Source organism: Primulina eburnea, chromosome 15 (assembly GCF_022965805.1).
Source record: "Primulina eburnea isolate SZY01 chromosome 15, ASM2296580v1, whole genome shotgun sequence".
Classification (NCBI taxonomy): domain Eukaryota; kingdom Viridiplantae; phylum Streptophyta; class Magnoliopsida; order Lamiales; family Gesneriaceae; genus Primulina; species Primulina eburnea.
The window spans coordinates 1,443,593-1,461,127 of record NC_133115.1 but is presented as its reverse complement, the minus strand read 5'-3'; the positions used below and the strand labels follow the sequence as shown (position 1 = coordinate 1,461,127).

Sequence of the window (17,535 nt, the reverse complement as noted above, 5' to 3'; positions counted from 1 at the left end):
TCTATTGACACATAAAGAGTCTGAAAATATTTTTATTTTAAACGACAGAAAGAAATTTTGTATGACATTAATATTTATTAATAATTTATTTTTATTCAGTCCGACTCATCTCCCTTTTTCTTCCTATTATTATTTGACGGCAATATATAAATTTAACTAATAAAAATTAAATTTAAAATTAAATTAAAATAATAATTAGTTTGATTGAGTTAAATACACAATTAATGATCTTATTAAACTAAGATAAAAAATGACTTAAATAACACCATTAACATGACAAATTGTAAAACAAAAAAAATAATATAATAGTAAGCTCACAAATGAAAGTCATATATTTAATAGATTAATTAATAGATAATATATTATTTAGTAATATGTATTTAGCATCATATATTGAAAATTGATTAAATAACTTAAATGTTTGCAATGAAATCACTTGCATACAAACATTTTCTCTCAATCACATATTTTTGTTGATATATAAGTAATCTATATATATCTACCTTCTAAATAGGAAAAAAATGTTTTATATGACGTTAATATTTATTAATAATTTAATTTTATTCAATCACACTCATCTCTATTTATTTTCCCATTATTATGTATGACATTAATATTTATTAATAATTTATTTTTATTCAGTCCGACTCATCTCTCTTTGTCTTTCTATTATTATTTGACGGCAATATATAAATTTAACTAATAAAAATTAAATTTAAAACTTAAATTAAAATAATAATTAGTTTGATTGAGTTAAATACACTATTAATGATCTTATTAAACTAAGATAAAAAATGACTTAAATAACATCATTAACATGATAAATTGTAAAACAAAAAAATAATATAATAGTAAGCTCACAAATGAAAGTCATATATTCAATAGATTAATTAATAGATAATATATTATTTAGTAATATGTATTTAGCATCATATATTGAAAATTGATTAAATAACTTAAATGTTTGCAATGAAATCACTTGCATACAAACATTTTCTCTCAATCACACATTTTTGTTGATATATAAGTAATCTATATATATCTACCTTCTAAATAGGAAAAAAATGTTTTATATGACGTTAATATTTTAATAATTTAATTTTTATTCAATCACACTCATCTCTATTTGTTTTCCCATTATTACCTTAATGTTCGTAATATTAATAATTTATTTAAATTTATAACATTATCATAGTGATTTTCTGTGAATTTGATGTCAATGTAAATATTAAAGTAAATAATTTTAAATTTAAAAATAAAAATATATTAATGATTATTATTAAATTAATAGATGAAAAACACAAAAAAAAATAAATATGTATTTATGATAGTGCTTTTATGTGAATTTGATGTCAATGTAAATATTAAAGTAATTAATTTTAAATTTAAAAATAAAAATATATTAATGATTATTATTAAAGGAATAGATGAAAAACAAACAAAAAATAAACATGTATTTATGATAGTGATTTTCTGTGAATTTGATGTCAATGTAAATATCAAAGTAATTAATTTTAAATTTAAAAATAAAAATATATTAATGAAATGATTATTATTAAAAGAATATATGGGAAAAAAACATTAATTAATGATTATTATTAAATGAAGGTAAGAATATTTATGTAAATTATTATTATTATTATTAAATGAAGATAGGGATATTTATGTAAATTCACAATTCACATTCATATATATAGATTTGTATATAGATATAGATATAGATTAAACCTCGACATATAAATTTATAATTTCTTATTTTATGTTTTGTTAAATATAATTTTTTTTGTATTATTTGTAAAAACTAAGATTATGAAAAATATAAGTAATACATAAATTGTAAAAATAAGTTCGAAACCTTTATTAGCATAATTTTTTGTATTATTTATTTTAATAAAACAATGTATAACACTATTACTATTATTTGTAAGGTATTTTCACAAAACCAATTCATTTTATAAATAATATTATTACATATTGATTCGAATCATTAGTTGTTGAACAAATATTTTGATATTATTTGTAGTCATGCCATGAAAGTGAGTGAAAAAGTAATAAATAATAATTAGTCAATGGATTAATAATAATTGATTAATAATAATTAACTAATTACATAAAAAGAAGACAAAGTGTCATTAGAGTACAATTTTAATGAGGATAATAGAGGAAATTCACAATTCAATTGATATATTTATATAGATATAGAATATAGATAGATAGATTGTTTTAAATTCACATCGACAGAGAAAAATCAGTCTCAAATTGGAAAAGAAAAATTCACGATTTTTTTTTACTAATATTTGCCACCAACAAAATCAAGGAAGACATCTAGCAAATTGGCAAAAACAATGATTGATATTTAATTATTTGGAATTTTCTGCTAAACAAGTTTCCTATTATGGCCATTTTCCCAATTTTATATTAAATAACTCTTGAACAACATCGCCTATGATGTTGTATTTTTGTTTTTTATTCTTTTGGTGACACAAATGAGTGTGAGATTCATTAATAAACATTTTCACGGTCGAACTTGTCGTACTGAGTTTGTCTAATATAATTTACATAAATAACATGATTTGCATATTAGCATATATATATATATATATATATATATATATATATATATAGGGTCATCTATAAAAGAGTATATAATATTTATGAGACAGATATCTTATTTGGGTCATCCATAAAAGAGTATTACTTTTTATACTAAAAGTATTACTTTTAATTGTGAATATCGTTAAGGTTGGCACGTCTCACAAATAAAGATTCGTGTGACCGTCTCACAAGATACCTACTATATATATGTGTGTGTGTTCGCGCGTAACAAGTTGATTATTCCTAAATTAAGTATTAAAAATTGATTTCTATTTTTCCTAAAAAGAAACAAGATATATTTAAGTTTTCTATCGTTGAAACAAGATTTCAGTTTTTTATACATTAGCTCAAAAAAAAATGCCATTAATTAAAGGATTTGGCAGGATAAGGACAGGCCATTTACATAAGATAATACCAAATTCAATATAAAATTATTAATCAGTCGTGTCTCTTAATTGTATCTTCTTGAATATTCAGCTGCCTTGTTGGGTGCATTAATATCCATCCATCTGGTTACGTCACAGGAATATTAAGATATTATTCAATTACAGTTAGGTCTTAGTGGATGACAATGGGATGGGCAGAGGTGGGTTTCTCATCCCTGTTCCGAATTCAATCCACACCCTCATATTCGTCATGATTTCTGTTTTTTTGGGTTCGGGAAATCCCCAATTCCGAAACTTCGAGGATCAACTTCCCATCTCTGTTTCAAAAATATTAATTTGGTAAGATGACGGATTCTGAGATTTTCTCAAATCAAAACTTATTATTATACATAATATTAATATTAATATCAATATTAATAATAATAATATTATTATTATTATTAATATTTTAAAAAATAATAATATTATTATATTATTGATACTGATAATATTATAATTTTATTATTGATACTAATAATATTATAATTTTATTATTGATATTATTCTCGAAGCGGGTTCGCGGTGGGCATAGTAATCTCATACCCGCCTGAAATTACATCGGAGATTTTTAAAAATCCCCGAACTCGAACTCAAACCCGAAAAAATCGGAGATCCTCATTCACGTTTCGGGTTTACCCCGTAGGCTCCCAAACTCGTGGAGAAAGTTGTCATCCATAGTTAGGTCATCTCTATTTGTATTTTCATTATTGATTCACAAATGCGTCATTCTTTTAAGATTTTTTTAATTTCTCCTAATCCTTCTCAAATATATGTGAAATCGACTTATAACATAATGATTATAACTCTAAATTTTTATGTTTGGACTGATGGATTCCAAAAGTAATAAATTTCTAATCAATTTTTGTTGTTTAGAGAAGTAAGACCATAAAATTCACATCTCACGTATTTATATAGTATTTCATGTCAATTAAGATGAATTTCAAATTTATCCAATGATGATTTTATCTGATATTCATTCTATTTTATATTACTAATATATAAAAAAATAAGTTGTGAATTTAAGATTTAATATATTGTTTCATTGTAAACAATAAAATTAATCGAAATTAATTGAAATTCATGTAACCTCGTAGAATTTGAATCAAACATTTAAGACACTGCCTTAATATATACGATGGTGAATTGATATTGCATTAATAATTTATAGTGCAGAGTGTCATGTAACAAAGATGAAATTCTGAAAATGATCATGGTTTTTTTGTTTTTTTAAATAAAAGATAAAAACTTGTGTGAGACGGTCTCACATGTCGTATTTTGTGAGATGAATCTTTATTTGGGTAACCCATGAAAAAAGTATTACTTTTTATGCTAAGAGTATTACTTTTTATTATGAATACGAGTAAGGTTGATCCGTCTCACAGATTGAGATCCGTGAGATGGTCTCACATGAGACCTACTCTAAATAAAAACGAAAGATAATATTAAGTAACAACTAATTTAGGCCGTGGATTTATTAAAGGGCTCGAGTCTCGACGTTGTTCCTTTATCGCGGCGAAAGGTTAATAAGGTTGATTTATTTGCATGTCAAATTAAGAGAAAAATATTGCCAATAATTTTGAAGAAAAATGTAAATAGTTGACAATCGACGGAGCTAAACCAGTATGGAGAGTTGACTGTTTTAATGTGCGGGCCGGCGTTTCTAATTATGTCAAGTGAATTATATATACTATTGCATTTACACATGTGTTGCGTGCTTGTATAATATTTTTATAATTCATTTTCTTTATATTTAAATAAGGATCAAAATATAATTATAAGAAATAGTGATAGACTAAACTGTAATTTTGATGTATAAATTAAAAAATGAACTCAATAAGAATTGAACATATAACCTAAACTCCATGAAAGAATAACTCTATCTGCTGAACTACATATAACTTGTATTAAAATTTAAACATTTTATTAATATATATAATTATTAAAACAGACCATGACACCAAAGTTATTTACTCTAAGTGGGGTGTATTCAATTCAGAGTTTTGATGACTTTTAATGACTTTTTTAAATGATAGACTTTTTATTGATTTGATAAATTTTTATTTACTTTTATGGAATCTCACAGATTTATAAACAGATTTATGTGGATTTATGTAGACTTTTTTGCAAGATTATTATAGACTTTTGTAGATTTTTTTTTAATAGAATTTTATAAATTTTGTACTTAACTATAACATGTGATTTTTTATTAATTTCTTTGAACCAATAATTAATTGACATATATAACATATTCAATTTGAAATTATTTTTTATATTTATTTTAATAAATAAATTTACTTATTTAAAAGTTAAATCGTTTAATCCTTACATGTATATATATGTGGGTTTATATGCATGTTTGTAAATTTTTTAAAATACATCAATTGATTAACATGTAATCTTATTTTTAAATTGATAATATAAATGTAAAAATAATATTATTTATTATTGTGTGAATATAATTTTGTATAAAAATATCATAGCTTACATATTAATTAAAAATACGAAAATGAATTTAAAAAATCATTGTTATTACGAAACTATTCAATTATTAAGAATTAAACAACATTTTTTGATTATCTTTTATTATTATTGAATATTAAATTAATTTGTATAAATCATAAATTAAAAATCACAAAATCAATTCTATAATTCTAAATTTCCCCGTGTTATTAAAATAAAAAATTATTAAATGAACAATCAGCCAAAAAATGAAAATTTTGAAAAAGAAAGATGAAAATATATATAGAGATACACTTCGAAAATTTGAGAGAGTAATAGAAATAGATGAGAGGAGAGAAGATATGAAGATATGTGATGTGAAGCGACAGAGAGAGAGTTAGAAGTTTTAAAAATTCATTCAAATCTTTGGGGTGAACCAAATACAATTTTTTACAATTTGTAGTTGTACCTTAGGCTTTAATGTTTAAGTGTCTCAAACTTAATAGAATATTATAGATATACAATGAGATAAAACGACAGTATACAATGAGATAAAACGACATTGTGACGACATATAGAAAAATTGTATATTTAATATGTGAATTTTATTTCATTGATGTTCACGTAAGTGTTCCTCGTAGATATGTAACCTATCAAAACTATATATATATATATATATATATATATATATATATATATATATATATATATATAACCCAATTTTTATACTTATTATTATTTTGCTCTATTATTTTATGACAAAAACTTGTATTAGACGGTCTCATGGGTCGTATTTGTGAGACGGATCTCTTATTTTGGTCACCCATGAAAAAGTATTATTTTTTATGCTAAAAGTATCATTTTTTATTGTGAATATGGGTATGGTTGACCCGTCTCACGAATCATGACCCGTGAGACGGTCTCACATGAGACTCACTCTTATTTTATAACTCTCTCTCTAATCTCTATCATAAAATACATTAACTAAAATTTTTTCCTATTAAAACACTTATTAAATAAAGTTAAAAAGAAAAACAAATTGGCCAAAATTATTTTTTACAATTTAATTTAACGGTAAATTTAAGAAAAATGCCTCTGCCAAAATTTCAATTAGGATTCAGTACCTAGATATATTTTTTTAGGAATCAGTACCTAAAAAATATATACTTTTAGTTTTAACCCTTATAAGGTAAAATTTACATTTTTACCCTTTATTATTTAAATAAATATATTATTTTATTCACAAACATTACATGTGTCTTTTCCATTTAAAATATAATTTTTAAAAAATATTGTTTCTCAATTATATGGAATAACAGTAAATACTTATTTTGACATACAAAGTACCTATTATGGGGTTTCAGATACTTGATTTCGCTCTTTGAATACCTCAAATATATAAGAAAATACTATATTTTCGAGCATTGACCATAAATTCAGTCATTGTTGGTCTTTTCATGAAAAATACATTAGGATGACTTATTCATGTCATTTTATTTTTTAAAAAAGAAATATAGGTCATCACTTGTCATGAAATAAGATTAAATATTTATTTTGACCTACAAAATACCTATTTTGGAGTTCCAAATGCTTGATTTGACTCTATAAATACTCCAAATGTGTAATAAAATACTAGATATTCGAGCTATCACAATAAATTCAATAATTATTGGTCTTTTAATTGAAAATGCATTAAGATGACTTATTCATGTCATCTAATTTTTGAAAAAAAAACACATTTTATCACTCATTGTTGAATTAGAAAAAAAGTACTTATTTTGATCGATAAAATACATATTTTGGGGTTCCAAATATTTGATTTGGTTATTTGAATACTTCAAATGTGTAAGAAAATTCTTAAGTTTCAAGTAATATTAAGTGACTTTTGATGGTGTCATTTGTGAAGTTAAAATTTGATACTTAAATTGGAACAAAGAGTATCTAATTAGAGTCTATAATAAATTATTGTACCCCGTAAATACTCATATCTAATTATTTGAGGATGCCAAAATATAATTTGAAGTAATATTAAGTGACGTCGATGATGAAATTCGTGAAGTAAAAATGTGATACTTAAATTAATACAAATAATACATAATTCGAGTACACAAATACTTGATTTTACCTTCTAAATACTCAAATTCGATTGAGTATGTCAAAATATATAGTTCGAAGATAATATTTAATGTTCTTTGATGATGAGATTTGTGAATAAAAAACGTGTTACCTAAATTGATACAAATATTACCTAATTTGATTTCACATATACTTGATTTACTCTTTTAAGACTCAATTTTGATTATTTTTGGATATAAAAAATATAGTTTCAAGTAATATTGAGTTACTTGATTTCGTAAATGAGATACTCACAATATTTATTAAAATACTGGATATTCGAATAAAAAACGTAAGTTCACCAAGTGTTGATATTTTTATAGAGATACATTTGGATGACATATTCATCTCATTTAATATATTTTTTAAAAAACAAAACAAATTCTCGACTAAGCATTAAACTTTTAAAGTACTTATTTTTACTTGAGAAATACCTAATTTGAGTTTGTAAATACTTGATTTCGTAAATGAAATAATCACAATATATATTAAAATACCGGATATTCGAATAGACAATGTAAGTTCACCAAGTATTAATATTTCTATGGAATAAGCATTTGGATGACATATTCATCTCATTAATATATTTTTTTGTAAAAGAAAAAAAAAATTCCTAACTAAGCATGTAAATTTTAAAGTACTTATTTTATTTGAGAAGTACCTAATTTGAGATTGCAAATATTTGATTTGGTACATGAGATACTCATAATATGTAATAGAATATTGGATATTCGAATATGCAACGTAAGCTCACCAAGTGTTTATTTTTCCTTGGAAGATGCATTTAGATGACATATTCATCTCATTTAATATTTTTTTTTGTAAAAAAAATTCCCAGCTAAGTATTTAAATTTTAAAATATTTAGTTTTACTTGAGAAATATATAATTTGAGTTTGTAAATAATTGATATATTGAATGAGATACTTACAATCTGTATTAAAATACTGGATATTCGAATATGCAACATTAATTAACCAAGTGTTGTTCTTTTCATGGAAGATGCATTGATACGAAGAGTATCTAAATTGATGAAGGTAAAAATATGATAGCTAAATTGGTACAAAGAGTATTTAATGCGAGTTCGCAAATACTTGATTTTACCATTAGATACTCAAATTCGATTCGATTATTTGATGATGTCAAAATATATAATTTGAATTCAATATTAAGTGATCTTTGATGATGAGATCCGTGAAATAAAAATGTAATACATAAATTGTTAAAAGTATTACATAATTAGATTCTATTGATAATTGATTTTATCATTTAAAAACTCAAATTTGATAATAAGTATAATGAAAGAATATTGATACATATAATGAATGATTACCAATAAATATTATGAATGAATATTAATGTGGATGATATCAAATGAAGTATTGTCTTGTCATTTAATGGTACCAACAAGTATTATGAATGAATATTAATGATATTATAAATTAATACTCATAAGTATAAAGAAAAAAATACTAATAAGTATAATGAATAATTACCAATAAGTATTATGTCAAATAAGAATAATTGTCAAATAAGTCATTAAATGAATATCAAAAGTATTGTCAATTAATACTGATGAGTATTTTATAAATCATTAATTCAAAAATCGATAGAAATGCTTCAAATGCAAACTTCAAGCTCATTTACGAACTATGTTCATAATGCATCTATCTCCAATTAGTCCATGATGAATAATGAACTGTGTTTATTTATTTAAATGACATGAATAAGTATCGTAATAAATTTTCCATGGAAAGATTGTAGATTCGAATATCCAGTATTTTAATGCATATTGTGAGTATCTTATGTACGAAATCAAGTATTTGTAAACTCAATTAGATATTTCTCAAGTAAAACTAAATACTTTAAAATTTTCATGCTTATTTGATAATTTTGTTTACCAAAAAAATATTAAATAAGATGAATATATAATTCAAATGCATCTTTCATTGAAAGATCAATACTTGGTGAACTTAAGTTTGCATATTCGAATATCAAGTAGTCTATTTATATATTTATGAGTATCTCGTGTACCAAATTAAGTATTTGCATTATGAAATTAGGTACTTCTCAAGTAAAATTAAGTACTTATAAATATTCATGCTTATTTGAGAATTTGTTTTTTTTTAACAAAAAAATATTAATGAAATGAATATGTCATCTAAATGCATATTCCGTAGAAAGACCAACATTTTGTGAAATTAAGTTTCATATTCGAATATCCAGTATTCTATTACATATTATGAGTATCTCATGTACCAAATCAGGTATTTGCAATATGAAATTATGTACTTCTCAAGTAAAACCAAGTACTTTAAAATTTTCATGCATATTTGAGAATTTGTTTTTTTTTTTTACAAAAAAATATATTAAATGAGATAAATATGTCATCCAAACGAATCTTCTGTGGAAAGCAAACACTTGGTGAACTTACGTTGGATATTCGAATATCCAGTATTCTATTACATATTATGAGTATCTCCTGTACCAAATCGAGTATTTGCAAACTCAAATTAGTTACTTTTCATCCAAATGCATATTCCATGAAAATACCAACACTTGGAGAATTTACATTGCATGTTCGAATATCCAGTATTTTATTACATATTGTGAATATCTCATTTACGAAATCAAATATTTGTAACTCAAATTAGGTACTTCTCAAGTTAAACTAAGTATTTTAAAATGTTCATGCTTATTTTAGAATTTGTTTTTTTTACAAGAAATATATTAAATGAAATGAATATGACATCCAAATGAATTTTCCATGAAAAGTCAACACTTGGTGAACTTACGTTGCATATTTGAATATCCAGTATTCTATGACATATTATGAGTATCTTCTATGTCAAATCAAGTATTTACAAACTCAAATTAGGTACTTCTCATCCAAATGCATATTCCATAGAAATACCAATACTTGGAGAACTTACGTTGCCTATTCAAATATATAAACATATTGTGAGTATCTCATTTACGAAATCAAGTATTTATCAACTCAAATTAAGTACTTCTCAAATAAAACTAAGTACTTTAAAATTTTCATGTTTATTTTAAAAAAAAAATTTAACAAAAAAATATATTAAATGGATGAATATGTCATCCAAATGCATTTTCTATTTAAATACCAATATTTGGTGAATTTACTTTGTCTATTCGAATATCCAGTATTTTAATACATATTATGAGTATCTAATTTACGAAATCAAGTATTTTCAAACTCAAAATAGGTATTTCTCAAGTAAAACTAAATATTTTAAAATTTACAGGCTTAGTTTGGAATTTAATTTTTTTTACAAAGAAATATTAAATTAGATGAATATATCATCCAAATATACATTTTATGAAAAGACAAATAATGACTGAATTTATGGCGATCTTCGTATTTTCTGATCTTCGTATTTTCGTAAACATTTGGAGTATTTAAAGAGTCAAATCACGTATCTGGAACTTCAAAATAGATACTTTATATGTCAAAATAAGTACTTAATCTTATTTCATGATGAGTGAGCAACTATATTTTTTAAAAAATAAAATGACATGAATAAGTCATCATAGTGCATTTTTAATGAAAAAACAACAATGACAGAATTTCTTGTTATTTTTCGTATATATAGTATTTTTTTACACATTTGGAGTATTCAAATAATAAAATCAAGTATCTGAAACCCCATAATACGCACTAATATTTTGGTAGATGGAAAACACACAATTAATTTGGTGGATAAAATTATATATTTATTTAAATAATAAAAGGGTAAAAATGTAAATTTATCTTTGTAGGGAGCTAAAACTAAATTTGTAGAGTTGTCAGGTATTAATTTGTAAACAAAATCATCTAGGTACTGAATCTTAAACAAAAGATGTACAAAGGTATTTTTTTAAAATTTGCCCTTAATTTAATTTGAAAAGTGTCTGTATGCTTGTAAATTCTCAAAAATATTATAAGAATATAATTACTATATTTATAATAATTTCGTTCTCTGCTATACATCAAATTTTATTTTCTAAAATACAATATTTTTTTTTTCAATCGAGTTTGATGGTCTAAATCGAATTTTGTACTCAATGACAAATACGACAAGTTTGAGGGGCGAATTGAAATTAGCCAAGTTGAGTGCGTTGTAACCAAAGACCCTGGCAGGGCCCATTACACTGTTTTGGCGTCACACACTACTAATTTTCTCTGATTTTTCAGCCAATCATATTCGTCTAAAACGACCAGTCTCATTCCGACACGTGTCCATGTATGATTACTAGCGCCAGCTCTTTTGTCCTATTACCAACGTGGTTTAAAATCTATTCTTCACGTAATCACATTTTCAGTTGACATTATTAATTTCACATGTCAATTTATTCCAATTCAATTATTATATGATTTTTATTTTATAATTCGAATATAACCATTCATCCCTCATATTTTAAGTTCTAATTAAAAATATAAGTAAGATTGTTTATGTAGTAAAATTTTGAACTGTCTAGTGTCCAACAGCAACAAAACATTTTAAAACAACATCGAAACAATCGATACAAATTCATTAACGATGTTTTGGTGATGGTTATGATTATAACAGTTAACTGAACTAATTAAAATTCACATGATTTACTAAAATTGCTCGTTTTTAAATGAGATCTGATACTCACGGGAAAATTTAGAGTTCGATTTCAACAAGTATCACTAGTCCAGACGCATGTTTCAAAATTGACACGAGCTTGAAATCACGAATAAGACCGGTAGAAGGGGGCCAGAAGGGTGTCCTGACGTAGCCCTTCCGACACTCAAGTCAGAGACTGAGGATTTAATTGGCTAGCAGCTAAGGGTGCTGCTGAACAACAATATAGTGAATGGATTATCATCCGTCCAAACCTGATATTTATAGGAGAATACATGGGTCCTTGATGAGCATGTCTTCCATTTGGGCTAGAGATGAGCCAGGGGTAATTGGCTCATGAATGGTCCATGAATGGGGTATAAGATCAAAGATAATTGTTGACATTTTGTAGTTATTTTTATGTTTTAACGTTTATATTTAATGAATTACGTGGAATTATTAAAAATATAAATAAAATCTTGAATGTCTGGAGAATTTTACAGAACCTCAAACCGAGCTTAGCAAAACCAAGCCGAGCCAGCTAAGCTACGTGACAAACCAGATTTATTGCCATGGGCGACAACTCCATCACCACCACTAATTTCTCCGAACCCAGACAACCATCATTGATTCAATCAACTAAGGAAAAGTCCTTACTACCCTCATCCTCACTCCATCGTGCTCACGTAGCTCGGGGGCATATTCGTCAGACCAATGGCCTTTCCCTTTCACCAAAAAGTACGTTTTAGCAACCTAAAACCTCCAAATAAAACAGTTGTTTCGCTGATGTCATTATTAAAATTATTTGTTTTTATAAATAAATTGAAAATATAGTATTTATTTGATTGGTTAGCGATCGATATTTAAGACTTGACGGAGCTCTCTCTTTTCTCAACGCGCTACTTTAGAATCCACTCGCTGTATATATTCTCTATCAATATTTGTTCTTTCCATTTTGTCATAATTTTATGCATCCACACTAGATTAAAACTACCGGGTCCTGCGATGGATCGAGAAAGTTTCCATCTTTTGCTGAAAGGGTAATTTTCTTTTCTTTTTTCGCTTGCAGAATTTTCTGTTTTGGAGGGCTGTGAATTTGTTTATCTTAGCCGAAACGGAGCTTGTGCAGTAACTTGTATGTGGGTTTTTTAGTGGGGGATTTACGAGAACTAGTTTATAAAATTTTATGGTGTTCTTTTATGATTTTTTTTTCTGCGTTTGGTTCACGGGAAGCTAGTCCTATATTCTTTTGGCTGTTGATGATTTAGGAATTGAAAGAGCTGACATAAATTCTTGGATTGCTGAAGTGTTTAATGGTCAATTTGTCTTGGTTGTATTTTATTTTCTCTGCTTTCAAACCAGCAAAAACACACTGATTTATGTATTTTGTGCTTTGTCATGTTTTTCAGTAGTATAGCTGTTATATTTTTTCATTTTATTAATTTGGTGTGGTAAATCTTCAGATCTCAGATTTAATGTCATGAAAGCAAAGTCCTCAACCTGGTCTTCTCAGTTCGATTTAAGTCAACTCGTGGTTTTTGCTTGATTCTCTTACTGCCATGTAGTTTTACTGGTATGGTAGGCCAAGGTGTCAAATAGAAACATGGGAAACCCATGAGTAGATTTGCTTGTAGCTTGTCTGAATGGACGGTGAATCGGCGGGTTTTCAATCCTATCTAATCCACTGGACTTTAGGCAAGCCGCGAGACAATCTATTCAATGGCCTGTTTCTTGTGTTCAGCTCAGAATCACAAACCTCAGTTTTTTAAATGTAAACACTTTCCATTTTCTTCTCCACTAGGAAGAGTAATACTATGTATTAAACCCTCGTTGTAAGATTAACATTAGAAACTATTGTGGGAAGGAGGAGTTAGAATTCATGCCACCCTTTTTTCCAAATTTGAGCTATAGGAATTCTTGAAGTGGTTTTTCTTGTTAGAATTGACCTGAAAATATGTTAGAACTCTTCCAATTTTGACTGGCCAGTTATGCTGATCCGTTGCTTGAATTCGTTTATTGTAATATTTTTTAAGCCATTTAGGGGAGTTTTTAGTTACTTTTGCTCGACTACAGACCTGTGCACTGGTTCGGCATCTCTATAGTTTATGGCTAAAACAAGGTAAAGACTAAAGATACAATACTCCATAGTCACTGGCTATCTTCCCATTCAGAATATTATTACTGACCTATAATAATCTATTTTAACAGTACTCTGTGTGTGTGTGTGTAAGTGGTACACAGTCGGTAAATGGTATTCCTATCAAGCTGCAGCTGTTTTTATTACTTACCCTTGTAATTTTTCATTACTTCATGGCAACTGTTTATTGTACTTTATACCATGCTATTCATTTATTCTTATTTATAAGTTCCTGGAGTAAACCTTTTCGTTTTATTATAACAGGTGATTGACTCTTAAGGACTCTGTACATGATGGCACAAATTGGAACGCCTGCTTGGGTTGAAGTTAAACTACTTTTCTCTTTAAGAACCGGTATCCAGTTCTCTTAATAGGTCTAGTGCTGCTCCTAAGAAATTAATTGAATGGATAGGTCGGATACATCTGGTTTTGTGAGTGGTGGAGGTAGTTTGTTTCAATTTATTTCTCTTGTTTTTTTTCATTTTAATTTATGGATTTTCCTTTTAGAATCTAGTGGCCTTCATCCAACCGGCTGGCCCTTCATTCCTTCACATATATAGTATAGGTTTAAGTTAATCTAAAAAAGAATATGTATTCTACTTTTAGTGGTGATTTCGCTAAGAATGGTAAGGTCGGGGATACCACTTTACGATTGGATGGCTTTAGCTATAGTGTTCGTGAAACTGTCACAATTGGAGGCATTCCAAGTAATAGTGGTGGTGGAGGAAATTGCACGAATGCTCCTGATGATGGGTGCAAATTATTCCTTGGACTAGGACCAACCCCGAGTATATATTCGAATGAGTATTCACCTTCGGTGCATAATAAAGCCAAAGATGCAAACATGTTCAATCAAGAACTATCATCTCAACGTGACTCGATTTTAAAGTTAGGACTGTCTGGTGGCACGGATGTGGTTTCCAATGTACTCGAGTTTTCAGATTCCACTCAAAGTCCTTTTGATTCAACTCGTCTTCCAGATCAAATTTCTACAGATGGTTGTAGACTTGCTGCCCCTGTCGATGATGAGGGTTCTACGTCAGCTAAGAAATCGGGTGGATACATGAGGAGACTTATTTTGGCACCGAGGATGGAAGCCTCCGAGATTTCATTGACCCAGAATAAGTTTCTTGAAATCGGTGTGAAATCCAATATACAACTTTCGCAGCTTAGTTCTGAACATTCATCTATCTCAAATTACACCATGAGTGCAGTAACCGAGCCTGGAAGTGCTGCAATTTCTTCAGATCACCAAGGGAGCAACACAAAACGATGCAAGTTTTCTGGATGTACGAAAGGATCACGAGGAGCAACGGGTCTGTGTATTGGCCATGGAGGGGGCCAGAGATGCCAGAAGCTCGGATGCAATAAAGGTGCTGAGAGTCGTACCGCCTATTGCAAAGCTCATGGAGGAGGGAATCGGTGCCAGCATCTAGGATGCACTAAAAGTGCTGAGGGAAAGACGGATCACTGCATAGCACATGGTGGGGGCAAACGTTGTGGGTTTGCAGAAGGCTGTACAAAAGCAGCACGTGGCAAGTCTGGTCTCTGCATCAAACATGGTGGTGGAAAGAGGTGTAAGGTTGACGGGTGCCTCCGTAGCGCTGAGGGGCAGATTGGTCTGTGCATCTCTCATGGTGGGGGACGTCGGTGCCAGTTTCTCGCCTGTGCTAAGGGTGCTCAGGGAAGCACCATATTCTGTAAAGCACATGGTGGAGGGAAACGATGCATATTTGCCAGATGCAACAAAGGTGCAGAGGGGAGCACTCCTCTCTGCAAAGGGCATGGTGGGGGGAAGCGTTGCCTTTTTGATGGTGGAGGGATATGCCCGAAAAGTGTTCATGGTGGCACAAATTTCTGTGTTGCTCATGGCGGGGGAAAGAGGTGTGCTGTCGCAGGATGTACTAAAAGCGCTCGTGGGAAAACAGATAGTTGTGTCAAACACGGAGGTGGGAAGCGATGCAAATTTGAGAACTGTGATAAGAGTGCTCAAGGAAGCACAGACTTATGCAAGGCGCATGGTGGCGGAAAGAGGTGCAACTGGGGCGAGGGAAAGTGCGAGAAGTTTGCTAGGGGGAAGAGTGGGCTATGTGCAGCACATAGTAGTTTGATTCTTGGTCGAGAAACGAGCAAAGGTGGAATGATCAGACCGGGGCTCTTCCATGGTTTAGTACCCTCTTCTTCTACTGCTAAGAGCAGCTTCGAAAACACATGTTCTTCATCGGGCATGAGCATTATATCTGATTCTATCGACTCCTCGGAAAGGCCAAGAAAACGGCAGGAACTGATCCCACCTCATGTTTTGGTTCCTTTGTCCATGAAGACCATGTCCTGTTTCTCAGGACCATTGGGTTCCGAGAAGCGAGTAGACGAGGATGGAAGAAAGAGCTTGGATTTTGTGGTTCCTGAGGGTAGAGTTCATGGTGGTGGACTCTTGTCCTTGCTAGGGGGAAATCTTAATAATGCCGTCGATGAGATTTGAATTGGTTCCACTATTTATTACATTCAATTGTGATCTTTGTATAATTTGTAAATTATGAAGTTCTTGCGGTGGAACTTGTCTACAACACCTCGGATATTGTATTGTTAAATTCCAATTGAGTGTTAAATAATTTCAATGTAAATCGACTAGTTTCTTTAGCTTGTATTAAAGATCTCAAAAAGCCTATAGATAATAAACACGATATGGTAAATATATATCAAATTAAATTAAAAAACGTATAATTTGTGTTTAGAAAATAATAATAAATAAACCGAAACTTGAGTTGCAATCTCACGGGATAATGATGTTTAGATAAACATTGCCGTGCCAGAACCAGATGAATTGAAGAAAAGAATACATGCGTATGTTTAGGAAAGGCTTTGGTGTCTGTTTCTCTTATTGGGTTATATGACACTGTGCCGGATCAAGAACTGGCGGAACGGGTGGTGAAGGAGTTGTCGGGTTGGTTCGGTGAGGCTTCAGTGGGATCGTGGCTGTACTCGCGAATGTACCGGATAGGATTCGCCCAGCCGAACCAATGCCCGGTTTGGCGAAGGATGAATCCAGGGTCGTACAAATGCTGGGATTATGTGACGTGTGCAACGTTTGATGGAGCCTTGGCCTCCGGCCGGGAGGAGGGCTGTCGAAGCTTTGTTGAAAGATAGGGACAGCACAAGAATTCTTGATCATGAAATGTTGTTGTGCAAGAATGTGAGCAAGTTTTTTGCTGCTTTTGTTGCATGTATTGTTTT

The 17,535-nt window shown here is 28.9% G+C and overlaps 1 protein-coding gene across 1 annotated transcript; it reads left to right on the top strand.

Annotated features, from left to right (window-relative positions):
• The first annotated feature begins 14,890 nt into the window (after nucleotides 1-14,890).
• On the top strand, nucleotides 14,891-16,941 carry LOC140813516 (uncharacterized). Its single transcript, XM_073172023.1, has one exon. The coding sequence runs from the start codon at nucleotides 14,891-14,893 to the stop codon at nucleotides 16,781-16,783; it is 1,893 nt and encodes a 630-aa protein (XP_073028124.1). The 3' UTR covers nucleotides 16,784-16,941.
• The last annotated feature ends 594 nt before the right edge of the window (nucleotides 16,942-17,535 follow it).

What these genes read in the sequence shown, in the direction of transcription:
- LOC140813516 (XM_073172023.1), top strand. Translation starts at nt 14,891, where the DNA reads ATGTATTCTACTTTTAGTGGTGATTTCGCTAAGAATGGTAAGGTCGGG.